The sequence below is a fragment of the Lepisosteus platostomus genome, chromosome 28 (assembly GCF_059453375.1).
Source record: "Lepisosteus platostomus isolate fLepPlt1 chromosome 28, fLepPlt1.hap1, whole genome shotgun sequence".
Lineage (NCBI taxonomy): Eukaryota > Metazoa > Chordata > Actinopteri > Semionotiformes > Lepisosteidae > Lepisosteus > Lepisosteus platostomus.
The window spans coordinates 1,587,969-1,609,644 of NC_142638.1; the positions used below are offsets into that span (position 1 = coordinate 1,587,969).

At 41.9% G+C, this 21,676-nt stretch overlaps 1 protein-coding gene across 5 annotated transcripts in view; it reads right to left on the bottom strand.

Moving 5' to 3' along the window:
• The window catches only part of spop (speckle type BTB/POZ protein), a 126,519-nt gene that overhangs the window by 55,181 nt on the left and 49,662 nt on the right, over positions 1-21,676 (bottom strand). For 2 of the 5 annotated variants that reach the window (XM_088623142.1, XM_088623141.1), the window contains 2 exons: positions 2,021-2,195; positions 733-940 (listed from right to left, as the gene is read on the bottom strand). The exons of 2 other annotated variants lie outside the window; for them this stretch is intronic. In XM_088623142.1, the coding sequence (XP_088479268.1) occupies positions 733-773 (41 nt within the window). In that variant the 5' untranslated portion in view covers positions 774-940; positions 2,021-2,195. Of the gene's footprint in view, positions 1-732; positions 941-2,020; positions 2,196-4,635; positions 4,798-21,676 lie in introns of those variants that run through there. One more of the 5 variants, XM_088623143.1, reaches the window with a different exon arrangement.

Consider the following 21,676-nt stretch of genomic DNA (forward strand, 5'->3'; position numbering starts at 1 on the left):
ACAGCAGACTTTCTAGTTCACCTGAATTATAGCCAAAGCCTACAGCAAAGATCTCTTTTAATATATACCAGAGGTGCTATATAAATCACTCCTCGATCACATAAAAAGTGACCTTTTAAGATCAATTAAAATGCACAAAAATGCCATATAAATCACTTACAGATCCTCTAAATGATTCTAAGTCTTTCGCAAGCAGGTTTACAGCATAAATATTGACACATTAGAGTGAAAATTATTATTATTATTAATGCAACTAATATATTACAATCAAGCAATTTGTATTTGTGATCATGAGATTAAGACAAAAGACAAACAAAACATGATATTTTAATTTATCATATATTTCATTTTTTGGTAATTCCCCTGCATACATGTGATACTAGAACAAAAGCATATGATATATTCAACCCAGCGATTTTAAGTGGCCATAAACATTGGGGCACAATCATGTTAGATACATTTCAGAGTATGCAAGTTAGTATTTGGTTGCATATCCCTATTAGGCAATTACCGCCTTAAAGAAAATGCTCTGTGTAGTATTTTGAGATGTTTGCAAAGTCTTTCTTCAAACATATTTCACCATTCTCTCCTGACGAACTCCTCGGCTGCACTGTCCCCACGGTTTGAGTCCCTGTCACGCAGCACAGAGAAGCGCCACCCAGCAATTTAGAAAGCTTATTGTTCCTCATACGGGGGTGAAATGTACCAGTGTCAGCTGCCACCTTTACTTACATCATGGATAAAGACGGGAGAGGGAGCAGGCCAGGGGGCATGCAGCCCCCGCCTTTCCCTCACTCTGGTCAAGTCGCATCTTGGTTTCAGCTCTGTTCCAAAACTCTGGCTCATCTCAGGCTTTCTGAGAAAACGATTTTCTGTTCTTGGCACCCACGAGGGTCACCTTGCGGTGCGGCCTGTGAAATGATGCTCTCTATCGTCTGCACTGTGGACAGTTGTTTCAGGGTTTTAGTGGACAATTTTGACCAATTCAAATGCACTTTTCTTGGCCAGTCTATTTTTGGCTGACTGGTAATTATACCGGTGGTTTCCTTCTTCTAGTACAAATTCAACAATTTGTTATTCGTTAAGAAAGGCCTAGTTTCTGAGGCATTCTTATGTTCTTACACTATGATTATGATCAAGTTTCCTTTATTTCAGCTTCATAATTGCTTGCTTTTCTTCAACTGAACATTCTTGGGTTTCATTTTGACTTTGAAACTACCAATCCAAACACTGTGGTCAAACTGAGGCAGGCTCTTATAAACCAAATTACCCAACAAAGGAAACCTGCCAGCCATTTGTCCAAATATCTCTGTTCCTTCAAAATTAAGAGGTTCAACACTGAATTGACTTTATTACAAAAGTCTTAAGAGTTGTACTTATCAGTACTTTTTAATGAGTTCACATTGACAACCTCCAGTATATACTGCACTATCCAAATACTTGTACTTGTTCAGGGCACATTAATTGCAGCCCAACAACTCTGCCTTGTGAGAGCAAGTGGAGAATGAAATGGCATACTCGTTCACAGAAATCATTCTTATGGAAAAGAAGCACAGTTAGGATATATTTTGCTAGTGCAAAAAAAGTGACAGCACGGTCAGACACTTTCTCTTATCTCCAAAACCTGTTTAATTAGCCCCCCTTCCCTTTTTTTCTTCTTCTTTCAGGAAAAATCAACGCTTGTTCAAAAACAATGTGATCCCATAAGAGCAATTATACACAACTGATTAAATGACATCCATATTCTCAACAGTGATCCCGTGGAAGCAATTTTACTGCATAAACATATTCAATTTCTTAAATCTAATCTACCACTGCACACTAAGAATTAGGCATCTTTTGGGTAGAAACTATCATTTTATGTAAACGCAATGCTATCATTGTCTACAATTAACACTTTTCTCACCCAATACTCAAGTAAAACTCGACTTTTTCAGGGAAAGATAACAGCCCTCCGATCAAAACTCATTTGGTAAGGGATGCAGGACAGGAAAACATTTAGAAATAGGAAGAATACAACCTAGATCATGATGATCCCTAGGATATAGGTCTTCAGGGGAGAGAGCACAGCGGAAGGAGCAGAAAAGCCAGAGGGAAGAGGGGCTCATTTCCACTCAGTCATGACTGATGAGTGTCTCTGACATTGCGCTTCCATCCTGGAGAGGACAGCGTGTCCTCACAGGTCGAAGGGAGATCTGCAATGAATAAAGATTAGCAGCCTACTCTGGGCATCTTGCTTAATGGGCCTTTGTTTCAGAAGGCTACATATCAAACAATCGGACAAGGCTAGTTTACTTTTTTTTAATGAGCTGAGCATCCTCACAGGTTTAAAACCAAGGGCCAGTGTGGGATAGATCAGCTCCCAACATACTGGCCATTGCAGGCAGACGTCACCTGCATATTTGATTCTAAAAGTATGTAGGTATTAACTGGCAATCCAGTTGAATGAAGGTGGCTGAAAGTGTCCTTAGTATTCTGACGGTGTCCTGTTCACAGTGTGGAAATACTGGGCTGCCTCATTCCCGTCTCCCAGCTCCCATCACACTCACATCAAAACCACATTCATAATTTGATCAGATCCTCCAGAGCGGCAACTGAATTTACACATCCAGATGTGCTACAATACAAATCCACGCAGCAACCATCTTTAATTAACACTCGTTTGGATCTGAAAAGGAGGAGCCATGATCACAGACACCCTCCACCCCCCTAAAAATAGACACCTCAATATGCAGATCTTTATTGATGCAAGCATCACTTAGGACGTAAGTGGAGCAGACCTTTTTCACTTTTAAAAATAAATAAACTTTGAGTCTATGATAGACTGACTAATGTGTACTGTGTAAATTGTGTTGTTGTTTTCATTGGGCTGCACTGTGACAAATTCCAGTCAACCTTGCGAACAAGTATGGGAAAACCCTGCTGGTGCAATTGGTGATGCTGGAGCAGGTAAGCAGGTGTTTTTTTTGCCCCGGTGTTCAGACTGGTGATACCATGCTGAATGGTGCGGTCCTTTAGATGAGACATTGAACAGGTCATTAAAGAAGATCCCATGGCATAATTTGCCAGAGTAGGCAACATTCCATGAAGGAATACTTCCCTCCCGATCTACTGTGGGGGGGGCTTGCTGGCTCAAAATAGATGCCACAGGTCACCCAAAGAGCTGATGAACTTTAGTGGAGGACAAATTGATCCCTTTCTATATGTACAAACGTGAGATACTTTGGGCTCAGAAGCACTCAAGTAAGTAATTATGAATTATTACAAACCACTAACATTTTTCCCAGCTGTTTTCAATAATTCCCCCAGGAATTATTAATTCTGTAAATACAAATGCTAAAACATGGTTGCATGACCTACAAATATGCTCAGGTGTAGTGTTCCTTACTGTTCTTCTGTGCTTTCCAAGTACAGTAGTAGTGTCTGGGGGCCTGATGATCTTTAGGAAAAATTGATTTTTCAGTCAAAGTTCAGTTGTTTGCTGTAAATGTAATAAGGGGTGAACTACACAAGGATGCATACATTATATTAAACACATTAATCAAAAACATGATCACCAGCACTAGTGAAAATGCCCAGAATTAACCACTCTTGCCCCTGCAAGTACTGTTGTTTGTAATAACCTTATTACCAGAATTCCTAATACAGCAGTATTGCACATGAATAATGGCAAGGAATATTAAGTCACCATCACTATTTTGCTACATGCAAAAAATGTTTTATGAATGAGTTATAAATATTCTTGGGATCGGCAAGATCATATTTGCACCAAAAGCATTTAAAGGAAGAAAATGTGACCAAGACCCATACTGTGGTCCTAATTGACTCGTTAAGAAAAGGAGCTCGATGGGAACATAGACTGAGCACTGCGGAGCAGGCGCTGTTGCTTCATGTCTGGGCAATGTCATCACCTGGCCACCCTATTTGACTACGAAAGCGAGACCCCTGTGACCAGTGATGGGACCCTGCAGCCGTGTCAGTGAGAGTGGTGCCAGTCCGGCAGCCGGCAGTCCACTGTGGGGTCCACTGTGCAAACAGACGTTACTGGGGCGCAGCAGGTATCACAGGAAAGTGCAAAACATCTTCACCCTCCTATCGTGGTGTGAGCCTCACAAGAGAGCTGGATTACAGATGAATGGACTCCATTCAGTCCACTCTGCTTAGGTACAAGTAGCTGATTCGTCAATCTACGACTTCTATGCAGCCAACAATATGGGGCATCGGCTTCCAGTCTCCCACTACTCTTTATGTAAAGTCCCTCCAGTTCTTGCTCTGGAACCCATGTTGTTTCCCTGTGACCCTGAAAAAGTCAACCAACACTGCAATCTCAAGGCATCCCTAAACATCCACAATATGAAAAAACAATAATCTGTGAATGATTTCATGAAATGTTATGGCATTTCAAGGTCTAAAGCAGAACATGCTGAAGTAGCTTACAGGAAAAAAAACAGAGGCTGGTCTGAAAAATAAGATCTAAAAATGTGATACAAACAATATTACAGAAGAGAATTTATAAAACCTAGTTACATTTTTTGCTTAATAACAGCTTGCTACTAATACGAAAATAATTACATCCTGATTGCTGCTGGTAGCTCTAAGCAGATGTAGAGTGCACTCAAGGTGCCCTAAACTTACAGATTTCAGGATAGAATTCAGAAGTATAAAAGCGCTCTTGAACTCTTCAAACAGGCAGATCAATACTTCAGATACAGACAGATCAATAGAGCCACAATGGTAATTAAGCTAAAACCAAACTGTAAATAAACAGCTCTCTCTTTAGCCCCGATCACTCAAGCCCTGTGTTGAACTCGATTGAATTTTACGTGTAAGTGTGGGCAACTGCCCCTTCTGTTGTGACATCATCAGAACACCATAACAGCCATTCATGACACCTATGAAAGCAACAGCACATCCATGTATCCAGTTTCCATGACAACAGAATAACATCATAATCTATAAAGCTGCCCTTGGAACTGTGTGACATCACTAGAATTATTTACCACATTGCTTTGAGAGTAAGCATAAGCTGTTTATATAACTGTACTCCTTAATTCTTGGAAGAAGGCTCAACAGCCAAAATTGTTTTTTTCTTACTTTCAATGTGGAATTCAATTTAATTTGCTCATTTGTTGCTGCATTACCAGGGCATAGTATTCAAATATTAGCATCAGCAAGTCAATAGTAAGCAAAAACAAGAACCTATTTAGATAAGCAGTTTAATGTCACCTTTAGTCTTCTCTTAACATTGTAATTTGCACAGTCTCATCCACTGATTGCTAGAGATTGTGATTAGCGATGTGCACAAAAGTGAAACATTTCAATGCAACAAAGCAGTAGTGCTCAATCTGAAATTACTCTCTCAGGTTGGTGGGAAAAAAAAGCAGGACAGACCTTCCAGATCCACTCAGTAAACACTGGAAGAACCAATAAGCCACAATTAATTCTAATGCTGATATTTGATATTACAATTCTGGTGCTTATTTGACAGGAACATGAAAATGCAAATTAGAATCCAGAAAAAAAGAAAATATTGCATTATCTCAATAAGTTTCAAATGTTTCAAGCAAGACTGAAACCCATTTTCATTCACAAAACCAATGCCCTTCTCTCAACAGGTTGCACTGTCTCCTGCTTTTCCACAGGAGAAAGCAAGAGGCTGGTGCGAAGGACTTTAGGACTAAAAACTTTTAAACCCATAACAAAATTACAAAAATACATCTTCTTTCAACCCTTTAATTGCTATGACAGATCTGTCTCCATTCACAATTAGCGCTCTGAAGGTTTGAAGTGATGACTCAGTTTTCACTGAGCACAAAGACATAACAAAATACCATAGCAGAGCGATTATGTGCTAGATGCACAAACAAATTACATATTTACATCAAAACATAGAACTTACAAGAATGAAGAATTCTTTTTATTTTCAACTCTGATGTATTACAGCACGATGACAATGTTCACCTGAGATCCTGAAATGGGTTTTTCCACTCAGACATTTTCCCTTGTTGTCTGTAATTAACCTGACCTTGTCTAACCCCTCTCTGTCTCTCTGTTGCTTTTGATTTGCCATTTGTATCAGTGTGCAAATGCTAATTAAACAGTCATGGTATTGTTACTTTGTAATACAAAATCTTAATCATTAAAAAAAGTTAGTAGACGTGCAAGTGTGTGTATTTGCAATTTAAATTATCTCTATTTTACTAGCAATTAATTTCTTATGAGTTGTACAACTTATTTTTATGTGTTCTGTGTAGTCTGCCTTGTCGTGTAATTGGGCATATTAACTAGTCTGCCAGACAATACCTTTGCAGGAGGATGATTTGCTGAGAACTGGACAGGATAAGCGAATGACACCAGACCGGCGGTGAAGGTCAAAGTCTACGGCGTTATAGAAGGTGTCTATGAATTTAGTTGGCCTATTCAAACATCTTGTGAGAACTGTCCACGAGTTTGGAGCACAACCCAAACCCATGACAGCACACAGGAGTGAAAGGACAGCATACACAGCAGCACAAAATAATGTCCGCCACTGCTATCACCAGAGGAGTCCATGATCATCACATTTTTCACATGCACCAAATTCCACTATTCTATGATGCAGTCCTCAGGACAGAGATGCCTAAGAAGACCAATAATCACCCAGTGCAACACCACAGTAGCGTATTGCTCAGAAGGTATTGTTATGTTGGACTGTATTAGCAACACTATACCTTTGTGAGGTTCCGGCTGTATCGCTGTGCCACTGTGGGTTATCACACGCCACTTCCACCCTTGCTTCATAAGAATAGGATGGCAGATAGATGCTGTACAAGACGAGGCAACCCTCAGCACAGCTCCTCACATGCATTCAGAGTCATGCTCAGTGATGAGCCACAGTGCTTTCTATACCTAAATACAGATACCAGCAAGGAGACTAACGTAAACATACACCTTGTCCAAACATTGTATTTGGTCACTCAGGACTGCAATGTACATTCACAAGGGCAAGTGTGGAAAATGGTGAATGATGAGATTTTGTTTCCCGGGATCTTATTAATTTATTGCAGTGTAAGGATGCACAGTTAGTCACATACCTAACAGTAACAATTATTTACACCAAACTGCCAAGGAGGTCAAGTGTCAGTGTCCTAACCTGAGCTCTTCCTCTGTGTCACAACACCAGGAGACAACAGGAGAAAGATCATTTGGCCTTTTTACAAAATGAGCAAACCTGCAACACGAGAAACGGCAAAGAGGAAATAAAGGACATGCAATCGAACACAAAACAACAGTCCGTAAAGACAATTATTTATTCTACGAGGGGAGCAAGCTTTAAAATCTCATTCACCCGGGGTTCAGCCCTGCTGCTGAGTGAGCCTGCTAAGTAAAACAAAGGATGGCAAGAATACCTCCGCTTTAACACCATGGTAGGATATGTTCGCTATAATTGATTTAAATGATTTAATCTGAAAGCGGCCTTTTCAGAAAAGTGGGGGCATCTCTCTCGCTGCATATGAATGTTGTTTACCTCCAACTTCCTTCCCCCTTGCGGCAAAAAAAAAAACTGCACGAGACAACATTTATATTCATTAGGGGACGCCACTATCTTCACATATTAACTTATACATTAAACATGACTGCAGAAGAGCAGTCGGAGAGAAAGGCTCAAAGATTTTCCCTAAGAGCTAATTTCTGAAAACCAGAACAGTTCCGAGTAACGAGAGGTGCAGCTTTCTTCTCCTGCAGACACACTTGCTCTCCGAGGCTCCAGCAGTGATCGCTGAGCAGGAGGATTGATGTTGAAAACTGCAACACCGTGGGCATGCAGGTGGACATGGTACTCTTCTCGAAGCCGAAACACAAAAGGCAGCTTTATGGCTGTGTAATGGCTGAATTTTATGTGCATTCAGAGGTGATGGAAATCATCTACCCTTTAATTCCTCAAGATCTCATGTTTGGAGGGATTCAAGTCTTCGCACGAGCGGAATTCAGCCATGAAGGGCTTTGGAACAGGAACAGGCTTGTTACGGCTGTCATCAGACATTAGCAAAGACCCCTGCAATCTGCACATCTTTACTGGGGGGGTGAAGACTTTGGCTTTAAAGCTTGTTCGATTGATGGAGCATATGGAGTTCAGAAATGCACTCAAAGCATAATGGCTCTGCATAATGGCCACTGGTTTTAGCTGGCAACCTCCTGGTAACAAGCTCTTCAATTTACCCAGTAAATCAGCCAGTCTCCAAGCCTGGCATTCTGGATTTGCACACTACAACAGCATGTACATCTGTAGCAGCAAAGGGATTAAAAACAGGAGACAAGGGCAGAACCAGGCCTTGCACCAGGACTGTCTTGATAACAAGGCTTGTACCAGAGCCACAGATCACTCAGTCTCCTCAAGGTACTAACCACAGGCAAGCAGCCTAAGAGAGGGACTGCTGAGAGAAAGATTTATTTGTGGACAGACAGAAAGGGGTGATAGGTCACAGCAGATCAAGGACACCACCATAGGGAGAACAGAGTCATATGTCTTTAAATACAGAATTGTCATGAAGGAATCACTCCTCAAGTTATCCTTTGAAACTTTACGTATAGGGACCCAGATTTAACAGTGATGTCAACTACTGGGGAAGGCAGTGTTTCTGAGTCATGGCATCACCAAACAGTAAACAAAAAAGTCAGGAAGAAAGAAAAGCGATAGCTGTAACAGGAGCAATTGAAATTCTCTTTTACTATGACTTGAAAGAGAAACATCAAATACAAATAACCACCCACCAGCCTCTCCCCAGGTGGTGTTTTCCTGTGGAGCAGACTCCATTTAAAGCACCGAGACCTACCAACAGAAAGTTGCCCTGGGGACAATGAAATCAAGGCACAAAACTCAATTATGGATTAAGGAAACTCATTCTTTCCCCCCGCGATGATTCAGTCTTGCAGTACACCCAGTCCCACTGAGAATAGGCGGAGCTGATGCAAACCTAAGGCACCCCGTCCCCCCAAACACACACGTGCGCGTGCACGAAACCCAGGCCCAGCCCCTAAGCACATGGTCCCGAGCAGACTGGAGTGGAGGAGGGACAAGACACAAGTCTTTACAGAGCAGCTCGTGCCAGTCAGCCGGAGAAAAGAGAAACTACTTTATCGAGAACACCTCCACCCGCCGAACCTGCTGGGGCCTAGCTTTCCACAGGGATGTTGATTCTCATACATACTATGAGCACATCAGTACTGGGACCAACAGTGCTTTTTTTTTTTTAAAGTCTCTCAATATAACATTGCAAAATGGCGTTGGTCCAGCCACAGGGATCAAGCCTGCGTATATTAGGGACATTCAAATTCTTATTCATCGGCGCTCTTTTTTTAAATAATAAAAATAAAGACTCCACAGCAGTTGAAGCATTACTGTTAAATCATCACATGGATTAAAAAAATAACAATTAAATGCCAGCATCCCTCACCACCACATTCAGGAATATTCCTGTCTCTCACAGATTCTGTTACCTCTCCTTCTGTCTAACCCTAAAGGGGGCAAAGTATATAAAGCATTATAAAAGGCACACACAGCACACATAGACCCCAATGGTTTATTTCTGTGTAAATCAGGAGACCATGACAAACACAGCACCCGAATAGCAGCAAAACAGCCAAAACCCCACCACTAAAACAGCTACGGGTAATTCAACTTCAAACAGGTGTGATTTCACATTACACTTAAAAGATGCAACTGTGCATCGTAAGTACCATGAAAAATGACACAAAAAAAGCACCACTCAGAATCCATAAAAAAACTACTGAAAGATAAAGAAAATTAAATTTACAATCATTGCAAATAAAATCTTTCACATTTAAAGCACTGCCTCTTCACTTTGTCCAATATAAAGGAGCTGTCCGGGCAAGTCAGACACATCACAATACATGTTGCATGGATGCAGGGTATTCCAGCAGAAAAAAAATCTGACGTTAAGAAAGAAGGATCTTCAGGCAGAAATTACTTGCACCTCTGTACCTCCACAAGCCCTGGGTACTTGCTCATGGCAGCCTGTAAAGATCAGAAGTACTTTTAAAATTAAATAATACCAAATAAACCATGGCTCTGCTTACTGATACTCATGCAACTGCTCGACCTTACTGACCAAAAACCCAGCCGAAGATTTGTCTTCTTGCATGCCAAGACTGCAAAGTCCATTTTTAAACGGCATTGCTTTGACGCAGCATTGACTATTACCGGAAAACTATGCAAACACCGTGTGTGCATGGGCATTCAAATCAAAACAGCTATGTGGATGCTTATCAGGACAACTGCCCTACTGAAGCTATCATGAAGATGCGCAGAAATTGAACACAGGTTTATAAATAAAATGGCAGCATACAACAAATGTCATTGACTTCCTACTATGTTGATTGCTTTCGTGCAACCCCAGTTCCAAGTCCTTGCAATCCACCCAAATCCGAAGTGACATGACAACAGGTTCGGGCCAAGCTCTATGTACATTAGGGTAATCCACCAAGGTAGAATCCAAATGATCCAAAGATCTCGCCCAGCCGATTCTTGAAAGAATCAAGTAATCTAAACACTGGCACTGCTCATTGACATCTGTGGCACTTTCCAAGCATCTAGCGCAGACTGTGTGCTTTAATGAGCCACATCAAGACCACATCACAGAACCGCCTCAAGGTCAACCACTCGGACCAGTTCACGAGGACGCAAGCCACTTAAAAAGCAGGCAGAGCCATAAAAATGGACAAAGTCGAGAATCATTGGAAAAGTATTGAGGATAGATGGGAGATGATATAAGGCACATTGCTGTATTATATGAAAACAATTAGTTATTATTTTAGAAAATAACCACTGTGGTCAAACAAATCTTCAGGCTTGTATAAACAGTACCTTTACTGTCATTACTTTAAGGTTACTCTAATGAAGGAAGATGACTCAAACTGAGGCTGCCCATGAGCGACCTGTTCCAGAGCCAGAAAACCCTACTTTTCACAGAGGATACCAAAGCGTTCTGTAACCTACATCTGCTACAGTGGAAATGTAGCAGTGCAAAGTAATATGTTGCTCTGCAAACCTACAATGTAATTAAGCAATTAATTTAATTTAAATATCCAGTTCCTTTCAACAGTATGTGATGCAGAAGAATGTGTTCTGTAATGCCATTGCCAAAGAAATAAAACTGGGTTACAAGTGAATGAAACTTTCCCGTGATATTTTTTAAATACTTCTGGGACGAGTTTAACACGTTTACCCATGAGTGCTTACAGCATTGATGTTTGTGCTCAAGAGACATTCTAGTTTGCTCAGTGTGTTAAATAATTAGTGGGAACGTTGTTGCCTTTCACTTCTATCAGAGCAGTTAAAATGCTGCACACAAACTGTTGAAAACTGGCCTTCACGTGTTTCTAGAGGCTAAAAGTATGGCTGCACATTTCTGAAATTGTATTATTTGCTTTCTTTCTGGCATGATGTTCTGTTTATGCAACGCACAGTTCCTAGTTGAGCACATCAACTTGCTTTTAATGAATGCATCTTTGAGCGGCCGTTGATGTGGCCAGTCATGACAGGTGACTGGAGTTCTTGTCCCCCAGTGAGTGCAGCACCGAGAACCTTGTCTTCACCGAAGAGGGTTCCCTCAGCCTTGAGCCTCAGGAGCCCAAGCTTGGTGACATTAAGGCGTTTGTGCCCATCGCACTACCGCAGGTTTCTCAGACACTGCAACATGCAAGCGCTGGCTCTTGAATGTCCATATACCCACCTTAGGTGTAGAAAAAACAACCTTTTTTGGTCCCAGTTGCTGCAAAAGTGCAGTAATGAAAACAAAGCACGCCTTGCATTCTAATGGCACTCTCCGGAGCTCCCCAGGCGCAGTGTGAGTCATGGCCGTCCCTAAGTGATGGGGCCCCCAGCTACTCTGGTGAAATATGAAGGCTCTTCCAGCACTTGTTAAGCAGCAGCAGCACTTCAGCAGGAGAAAATAAGACACCAACCCGACTGTCAAGTAGACAAGTGGATCTGAATTATCGCTAGGCGGAATTAATTTCTTGTCTTTCTATTTTCTTTTTTCTCTGCTCCCAAGTTTCTTTTTATTCCTGCGACAAGCGTAAAGTTGTAGGGGTTGATGACTGGGAGTCTGGCTTGGTGGGGGATATCAGTGTTGTGTTGAAGGGGGTTGTTTTCTGGAAGCACAGTGCTCTAGTGCTCTTAAGGCAGCAAAGACAAAAAAAAAGCCTTGCATAGCTTAATGTGCTTAGGTTCCTAAACCATGGCTTTAAAACCCTTGATGAGCAAAAAATAAAATACAAATGCAAAAAAAGACAGGAAAAAGAGATGCAAAGTGCCCCTTGCCAGTTAACGTGATCTACACCTTTTTTACTTTCACTCTGGAGAAGCAATCGGTTTCTGGATTGCCCACATTACTACTATTACAGCCCTGTCCACGGGGTTTCAAAGGTATCTGGTAAACTAGCAACTTTCAACTTGTGCTTTATTTTAACTACATAAACCGGATAAAATGACTACTATCTAGTAGAAACCAAATCTTAAGAATCTGCTGAGGGACACACAACATGGCTGTACAAGGTGCTGTTGAATTTGAAAGTGACAGGTGTGAGTTCTTATATATCCAACAGATCTGCCAGTATGTCAACACCTAAAGTCAGGATAATGGCTCCTTAAAACAATCAGTGTTGACTGGCTTGCTCTTCAACGTGGTGTGGATATCATATCATCACACCATCACAGGAGGATGAAAATGGGTCATCGAGGTGATGGACAAGGTTTTGTTTCTCAAAAGATGTGTCAGTTAGTGCAAAAATCTCCTGATGCCACTACATTCCCTTTGCCTGCTCTTTACACCCCTAAGCAGACACTGCAGCTTTAAATCTAATTTGCTCTCCATGTTCTATTTATCTGAAGCGATTTGTTTACTATGCTTTATTTTAACACTCCATGCATCGTTTTACATTTTAATGCAGTGTAAATTGTGTGTGCAGTTTAATAGTGGAATGTAGCCTCAGGTAGCAGTGTGGTTTTGCATTTCCCTGGACACTCATAAAAGCAATTTTCAATTGAGTACATAATCCCCCCCCACCCCCCTCCTCAACTTGTTCACTGCAAACTGTTTTACTGATAGGCAGCTGCAAAGAAACTATAGAGCATTCACTTGCAAGATGTAGTTTTTGTTAAGAAAGAAGAAAGGTCAGGGGGTTTCATTCAGTAAAGGTGCTTGCCTGTGTGCAGATTGAGTTCCAGGTGTCACGGGTTCGAGCCTGGCTTATGTAACTGGCAGACAGTGACCCTGGGAATCCCCGAAAAGGTGGTGGTCAATCCTTCAGTTGGCTAGGGTGGGCGACACAGGCAGTGACACAGTGTGCATCTGTGGGTGTGGGACGCGTCTCTCCACAGCACAAACCCCCGAGATGGACACCCACCCCGCGAGTGTGATCACTGGGATCATGGCTGTGAAAAACACACTGTACAAACAACCTGGAATCCGAATTGGTTGAATCAAAATGAGAAACCTTAGGTCATTTCATAATACAAAATAAGCCACAAGCCTATTTGCTTTGCAGATCCCTTTTTACAGTGACATGAATGCTCCCTTTGGAGAGAGTGTATTCAGAGTTAAAGAGCCCAGACTTTCTGATAGAATGATGCAGAAAAGAAGGATCTTTGAAAGAGGCGTCAGACAGAGCTGCTGGATGTGAGGTGCTGCAATCCTCAGTTTGTGTGGAGCGATTTAGTTACATCCTTCACTTCTTAAGTCAAACACTTGACTTTAGTACACATATCCAGGCTTGTCTGTCAGTTCAACTGTGCTGACAGCATGTCAGCCTTGGAAACGGATGATCGCTGTTCAATTCGCAGTTACTACAAAGCTAAGGATGCTAACACATAATTATGTTATAAAGGTTTTAAAAAAAGAAGGCTCCTCTCACTAATAGATGTGCTACTCTATAGCCATTTTTAACTAAGGTTGTTCTGTTCATTTAAGTTCTAGTAACCAATGTCTGCCAGAATCTCAGTAAGTCATTTTGTGAAGATCCTGGCAAAAGCCAGTAGCAAGGCTGGATAGATTATCCCAATGGTCTCATCACACTGTGGAGTATAGAAGGCTCTCATTCTGAACACTTTTTGAGCAATCCGAGCTCTTCAATAACATTACCCCTTTGACATCTTCTCTGTTCAAGGCTAACAGTAGATTCTGTTAGCCCACCTTATGAAGCAGTCCTTGAGACCAAAAATAAGGCCTCTGAAATATGGAGGCAAGCACTCAACACATTCTAAATATTTGCTAGCGAGTTTATTCAAATGTAGCATAAATTAGATTTAAACTTTAGAATCAAAGCTTGCTGCGCTCTTTGTCAGCTGACTTCAAAAGCAATAACTGCAAGATGTGGGGCTCGATATAAAAACAGGATGCTAAATTCATTGAGACAGAAACTTAAGCAGAGTAAATGGTAAAGCACTCACTCTCAGCAGGTAAGATTAAGAAACAGGAACACAGCAACTGCACCTCTTTAAGCCTTTTAATCAGGTTGAAAAATGACCTGCACAAGACTGAGTGATAGGACGTCATAGCTCTCTCCTGCAGTAATTAGCAAAAATTTCTCTGGGGTTACATTTATACTTCTGTGTTTACAGCTGCGGAATGCAAAGAGCTAATTTTAAAAAATGAACACATAAAACCGCTCTCATAAGGGGCTGCACAACACACTTCGTTTGCAAACTAATCGTGTAACTTTCTGAGCTACAGGACTTCAGGATGGCAGAGGATGAAAAATCTCACTGCAGCTCCCTCTCCTCTCCAAGCTGCTCGATGGTGAAGTTAAGAGGACAGTGACATCTCTGTTTCCTTTTAAACACGGAAAACTAAGCAGGAAAGCCTTGCTGCACACCCTGTTGCCTGTGATCAATATGGCTCTGTTCTGTTAATCCGCCATGCCAGCTAGCTGCTGTAGCTACTGAGAGGCTTGCCATCTGGCCCTGCAATCCTCCAGACACATCCAGACAGGTCGGGGGTTTAAAGTCGCCCTTGAACTAAAAGTAATTAGTGCATATCATAAGCACTAAAACCCTGCTTAATTGATATTGTTGTTTGATTACCTCGAGGCAGCATTAGAAACAATAACAATTAGGAATCCCAGGTGGCCTCATCATTCTGAAATACTCTGAAACACCTTTTAAAGCCGCCTCTTAAGCACTGAGTCAGTAAAATGTGTTCAATTCAGATACAGAGTGCAACAAATGGTTTACTCATGCCAGCTGCACAACTGTGTGCACAACTGTACTGCAACAGAGTTTTCTAGTCTTGCTGCATGAATTCAACAAAAATAATGAGAATAAAAATTATTCAGGATACACTCAATTATTTATACCAGATTACCAATATGCATTGCTGCCTCAAGTTAATTAAAGAGACTACTTTACCCAGGTTTAAGTCTCAGTTTATGTGGTAATTTTCTTTCTCTTTAGAGTCATTAAGCATCCAGGTAATCTTGAGGACAGGCGGTCATCTAACTTCAGCACAGCTCCTCACAGTGGGAAAAGAGAAAATGGATTGGGGACTTATTTCTGAGCTACACTGCTTTTAAGTCTTCTGTGCTTCACCTGTTTCACCATTTGATTCTTATTAGTGATGTATGTCCAGACCACATGAGGCCTATTAAACAGTTACAAAAACACAGTGCTCTTCAAAAAGCTGTACTTTTAACTTAATATGCAATCAACTGTCTGCCAAAATCTGCTTCAAAGTCAGTGTTATTTAATCTAAACAATGCAAATGCAATTTCAATGCATTCCAAATTTACTTAGTTTAGAAGGTCTTTGTTAATTTAATTTATACTGTTTGGCGCAAAAGAGTTTCGTGAAATGCCAGAAATAATTAACTGTGCCCCGACCCGGAGGGCACAGAAGTAATCTCCAGGAAAGTGCTTTTAAAACTAAGAACAGGAGGCATTACTTTATACAAAAGAGCTGCTGGAATCTGGAAAAAGCTACACTGTTAACACTGCTTTCCTTTGGACACTGCTGAATGAGATACTGGGATTTATAGGCTATTAAAAACCAAAAGAGCCACAAACTCAACAAGAGAAATAGGATTTCTGTCCGTTTGGAAACTTTATGTTCTTTTTTTAGGATTTTCTACAGTGGTCTACCATAAAGCAAAGAGAGATGAAACACTACTACACTTCACCTTTTCGGTCCCTAGGAGTTAGATTTCATTAGATCAGCTGCCCTTTCTGAACTATACAAAAATACCAAATCGCACTATAAATAAGCCAGCATAGCCCGTTTTGCACCTCAGAAGGTACATATTTCTTATTTAGTGAATTTTGGTGATAAATTCACAGGAACTACCTGCATTTCTGCTTGAAGAGCAACTTTACCACAGGATTAAAGAGATATCACTAGTCTCCCCTAATGCATCATAAATCCACAAAACAAAAATGCAAATCCCATGTTTTAAAGTGTCCTAGTCCTGGTCCTGGAGTATGATACACCTGCTGGTTTTCAATCCAGCTCAACTTACTTACCTAATTGAAGCTTGACTGGACTGGCTCTGTGGCTCAGGATCTGCGCCTGTGGCTGGAAGGTTGCCAGTTCGTATCCCGCGGCCGGCAGAGGATTCCTACTCTGTTGGGCCCCTAAGCAAGGCCCTTAACCCCAACTGCTCCAGGGGTGCTGTATAAATGGCTGACCCTGCGCTCTGACCCCAGACTTCTCTCCCTGTCTGTGTGTCTCGTGGAGAACAAGTTGGGGTATGCGAAAAGACAAATTCCTAATACAAGAAATTGTATATGGCCAATAAAGTGATCTTATCTTATTTGCAATTTTCTTTTCTACTTAAAAGTTTTAAGCTTTTATTTCACATATGAAATGCAGTAGTTAATTATAGGCAAAAATCATTGTGTTCAAGAGCTGAAACAATCAAAGTTCATCCATCCATCCATCCATCCATCCATCCATCCATCCATCATCTAACTGCTTATTCCAGTCCAGGGTCACAGGTAAGCTGGAGCCTATCCCAGCAAGTAATGTGGTCAAGAGAGGGTACACCCAGGACAGGATGCCATTCGATCGCAGGGCACACACAGACACACATGCATACACACCAGGGCCAACATGGGCAGAGCCCCAGATCCGGATTGGAACGTGGGCCCCAGCGCTGTGGAGCAACAATGCCATCTGTTGTGCCACCATGCCACCCCAGTCAAAGCTGTAACACAGGAAGCTATGATGACACACATATGATAACCAAAGAATAGAAATAGTGTTTAATGGACCTTGCACAGTACTTCAGAGAGAAAAGAGCATTGGATAAACTATTTAAACAGAGGGCGGTTCTTATTCCAAGCATGTGGAGAGCTGGGATAATTGCTTAGTGTTTCACAGATGCTGTGACATCCTTTGGGAACACAGAAATACCAGGAAAAAGGAGGCTGGGCTATTCTTTACCCCCTGAAAGGATGCCACTCCAGTTTCTGTCGGCAATAACCCTTGAGTAAATTACTGTTACTGGCACTGCCAACATGACAGAATTACCCTGCTACACTGGGAACAGATTACAGGGCATTTACAGCTCACAAACAACAACAACAAATAATTCCATTAACTTTTTTTCATTCCCTGCTTTTAATTTATAAAAATCAAAACTTCAGCCATCTAGACTACCTGGGACTGTTCAGTAGAACCGCAACGAAACGATTATTTGATTATTCACATTGTGCGTTTTCTCAGAGGGAGTTAGAATGACACTGACTGAGGAGATTAAAGCTTAAAATTGAAGAACAGCTGCAGCAGTTTGTATTGATCAAATCACCACTTTGTGGGAAGAAATGAAAGCAAATGATTCACCTAGAGACACAGGAGAGGGAAACACAGTGCCGAGTATTCCTGCTTCGTTTGCTCGTCCTGATCTAATGGAAAGCCGTTTTATTCATTAAAACAGTAATTTGAACTAGTCTGTATCACAACAATGCGTCAATAACTAAAATGCATCTAAACAAGAGAAAAACCCTGTCTTGATCAATCACCATCATCTCCTCCTACTAAAACCAGGGAGAATGACCGAACATCTTCAGTTCAGGTAATTGAACAGTTGTGCACAGCTTGCAACATTACCCATGCTGACAAGACACATGAAATTTACGTGTTTTCAGATTGTCAACTTTAGACATGGCTGCCAGCCTTCAGTACAAAAACCAGTGTAACAAAAGCATGATTATTTTTCTGCTGTCCTGTTTATTCACAGCAAATATGTGCAGCTGTATCATCCTGTGGCTCACAACTGGAAAACACCTGAAGCTCAGCAGGTCTGAGTCTCGCCAGTACCTGGATGTCTGACCTCCTGGGAAAGCTAAGGTTGCTGTTGGGAGAGGTGTTATTGGGACCAGTAGGGGGCGCTGACCCGGATGTCTGTGTAGGTCCAAATACCTCAGTATAATGATCCTTTGGATGAGGCGTAAAACTGAGGTCCTGACTCAGTGGGTATTAAAAATCCCATACTAAAAGAGTAGGGGTGTTAATCCTGGAGTACTGGACAAATTTCTCTCTGGCCCTTATCAATCATGGCCTCCTAAAAACTCCCATTATAAACTGGCTTCATCACTTTGCTCTTTACCCCACTGGTAGCTGGTGCGCAGTGAGTACTGGTGCACTTTGGTCGCTATGGCAGGTGAGCCACTGAGCTGAGCAAATTAATATTTTCAAATATATTCTTTAATACTGTAAAGATAACAAGAGGAAAAAGTATTAAAATGTTAAATTTTATTCCACTACTTGCTGTTCTGACAAAAAATCACCTCTCCTAAGTGCTCTATTTTCCCATGGATATATGAGTTGCTATAAGAGTATGGTCTTGACATTCTGCTTAAAGAGGGAAAAAAGTAATCTTGGTGGATTTCATAGACAATCAAGGTTTTACACAAAAAAATGCCCTAAACTGAACAAATTTCCCTATTACCACGTTTCTCAGGTGTAGCCGAGACGCACTAGAGCTTTAAACAGGTATCAGCGGAAATCCTCACAGAAAGAGGAAAAGCTGAGGAACAGGAGGAAGAAGACTACTGTTTGAAGAAAGTTCTTGAACATTTACCCGTTGTGCAAATGACAGAAACAAGTCACGAAGTATACTTAAAGACAGAAAAACTGAAGCCTGAATTTAGTGAATCCGTCTGTGATTACAGTGGCAGGGACTGCCAGCCACCATTTGAAAAAAAATGTTATTCCCTTATTTAGAAAAAAAATGCTGACTCACAGAGCCACCAGATGCAGGAGATATCCGCAAAAGTGTCACAGGTCTGTTCCAAGCCCTAATTCACCTTAAATCCTAGCATTACCGCCTGCAAGGAATAATTCTGAATTCAATAATCTGAATAGCAAAACGTAATTTCTACAGAAATAACACTTATTTTCAAAGACTTTGGTGATGGAATATGGAATGAATGTTAATTAGCAAGTGAAGCCCTGACAACTGAAAAGGTGAGGTTCTACCGCATTTGTGTGTTCTGTCTTCCCCTCCAGCAAGGAGCTGCCGATAACGTTTCAGGCAGGACTCAGCACCTGTTTGACTGTTCCTTATCAGCTAAACAAAACGGATTCATGAGAGGAAAGTGTCACGGAAAGGCTCAGAGCACACTGCGAGGAGCCTCTGCAGCGGACCGCTTTTCTTTATTTGTTCCATAAAAATGTAGGTTTTTCAAGAAACTCAGGAGGCGAAGACACTTACAGGAGCTCAGGATGAAACCTAGGAAAAAAAGCTGGAACTCAGTCCTGCAACGTTACAGGTTACAGTGGTGCTAGTTAACAGTTACAACACTTACTGAGACCGTTACTTCAATGCTGTCACCCCTCAAGACTATCAAGAAGGTTTAAATCCCCTGCAGCACACAGACTAACTGCTTACATTTGTGCAACCCTTTTCATCCTAAAGAACCTCAGAGCATTTCACGTGTAGGAGAGACCCCACTTAATGCAGCCCTGTCCAGCGCCCATCTGGGTAAGGGCAGACATTCACACAGCAGGCAGGTGGAGAAAAAAAATCACATTCATTAAAGTGGGAACTTCGGGGTGTCAGAGAAAAAGCCACGCTTAACACCCGTACTCTTAAGAGCAGTTAGTTAGTGGAAGGACAGTGACTCCAACAGCACATCGATCCCTGTCGTCATACTGGGGTAATGGCATGGGAAGACTAGTTAAGAGGCAAGAGCAACAAACACCACTTGCAGCAACAACATGGTTTTCCTTGGAGGACACCCATCGCAGCACTGACCAACCATGCGTTGCTTATCTACCAAGATCCGACCGGATCAGGCTATATAATGGTAATGCTGCTGGTACAGGATGGGCCTGAGGAGATGCTCAAGACAGCAGTTTGAATCCAAGGTGTGACCTGAAATGCTACACTGATGACCATCAAACACTGTGGGTGATGAGCAAGTATGGAGGCCATGTTTAGACCAAGGAAATGGTGTAAGATGATGACAAGCCCCTCACAGCACGAGGGTGGCAGCTTTTGACACCTGCGTGGGCTGTGGGCAGGAGCTCAGAGGTGACCGGGACGGGGACAAGAGGGATTCCCCAGGAGCAGCACACAACAGCCCAAGCAAGCCGGCGTCAGGCGGGTCTGGAGTCAGCCAAGGTTTTCAGGACATGCCAAACTGCAGCAAGCACATGGCCTGCTGGATCTAGGAGCCAGCTCTCCCGTCCGCTTTTCACACTGCATGTGACAACAGCTGGACAGGGGCAATGCATGCTTCAGGGGACTAATACATAGTCTCCAGCAGAACACCCAGAAAGCTGAGCAGATTAACATTTGGCAATTCCAGAACCTAAGTGTCCAAAAAGCACCCAGTGGGAATGCTTAGTTTTTTTTCTAACGAGCCTTGGCATTCCTTTCCAACGGACAGGAACTGTGCTGACAAGTTCACAAGTCTGACACTGGATTTTACGCACTTGTTAATTTGTTCTCCCAATTATTGATTTTTCTTTTGTTGTTGCTATGTGATCATTACTAAAACATCTCCAAGCAGAATTTCTTTGTTTTAGGGAAATAAAGTTCCACATCCTCTGTGGACTCTCGGTGAACAATAATTGATCTCCCTTGAAGGAGGTTGTTTGCACAACATATGAACTTAACTCGGCATTAACGGAGGGAGCTTCCCATCTACTGCACCTTGAAACTCCTGTTGGTCTTTGAGTAAAAACAAAAAAACAACATAAAAAACTCAGAAAAGAAGTCATTGAAGGACTGAAAGTCCTAATGCTTTTAAAACTCGAGCTTCCCCCTCAGGCGTGGAGATGACAGCTGTTAACAATCGGACTGTGATTTTCAGCAAACCAGAGGACCTTCCCAGGCAGTCTGATCAGCTGCACACTGCACTGATGCTCAAGGCGATTGTGTCATTCCACAACTACAAAAAGACTGCAGGAACATAGGCAGAGCAGGAGAAGGTGGTTTAATTTACATTAATGGTTCAGTAGCTACTGTGCAAACAAAAATTAAAAATGCCTACATGCTTCCATCCCCCTGGAGACCTCAACAGATAAGAAAGCCTGCTTTCTAAACTGTCCAAGAGACTCATTCTGAGGTTCTGTGTGATGCAGACCCAAGCACAAGTGACACCTTCACAGTCACCAAAATGACTTGGTTTCAACAGACTTGACAGCGGCTCTCAAGACTAATGTCTTAAAGTCCTT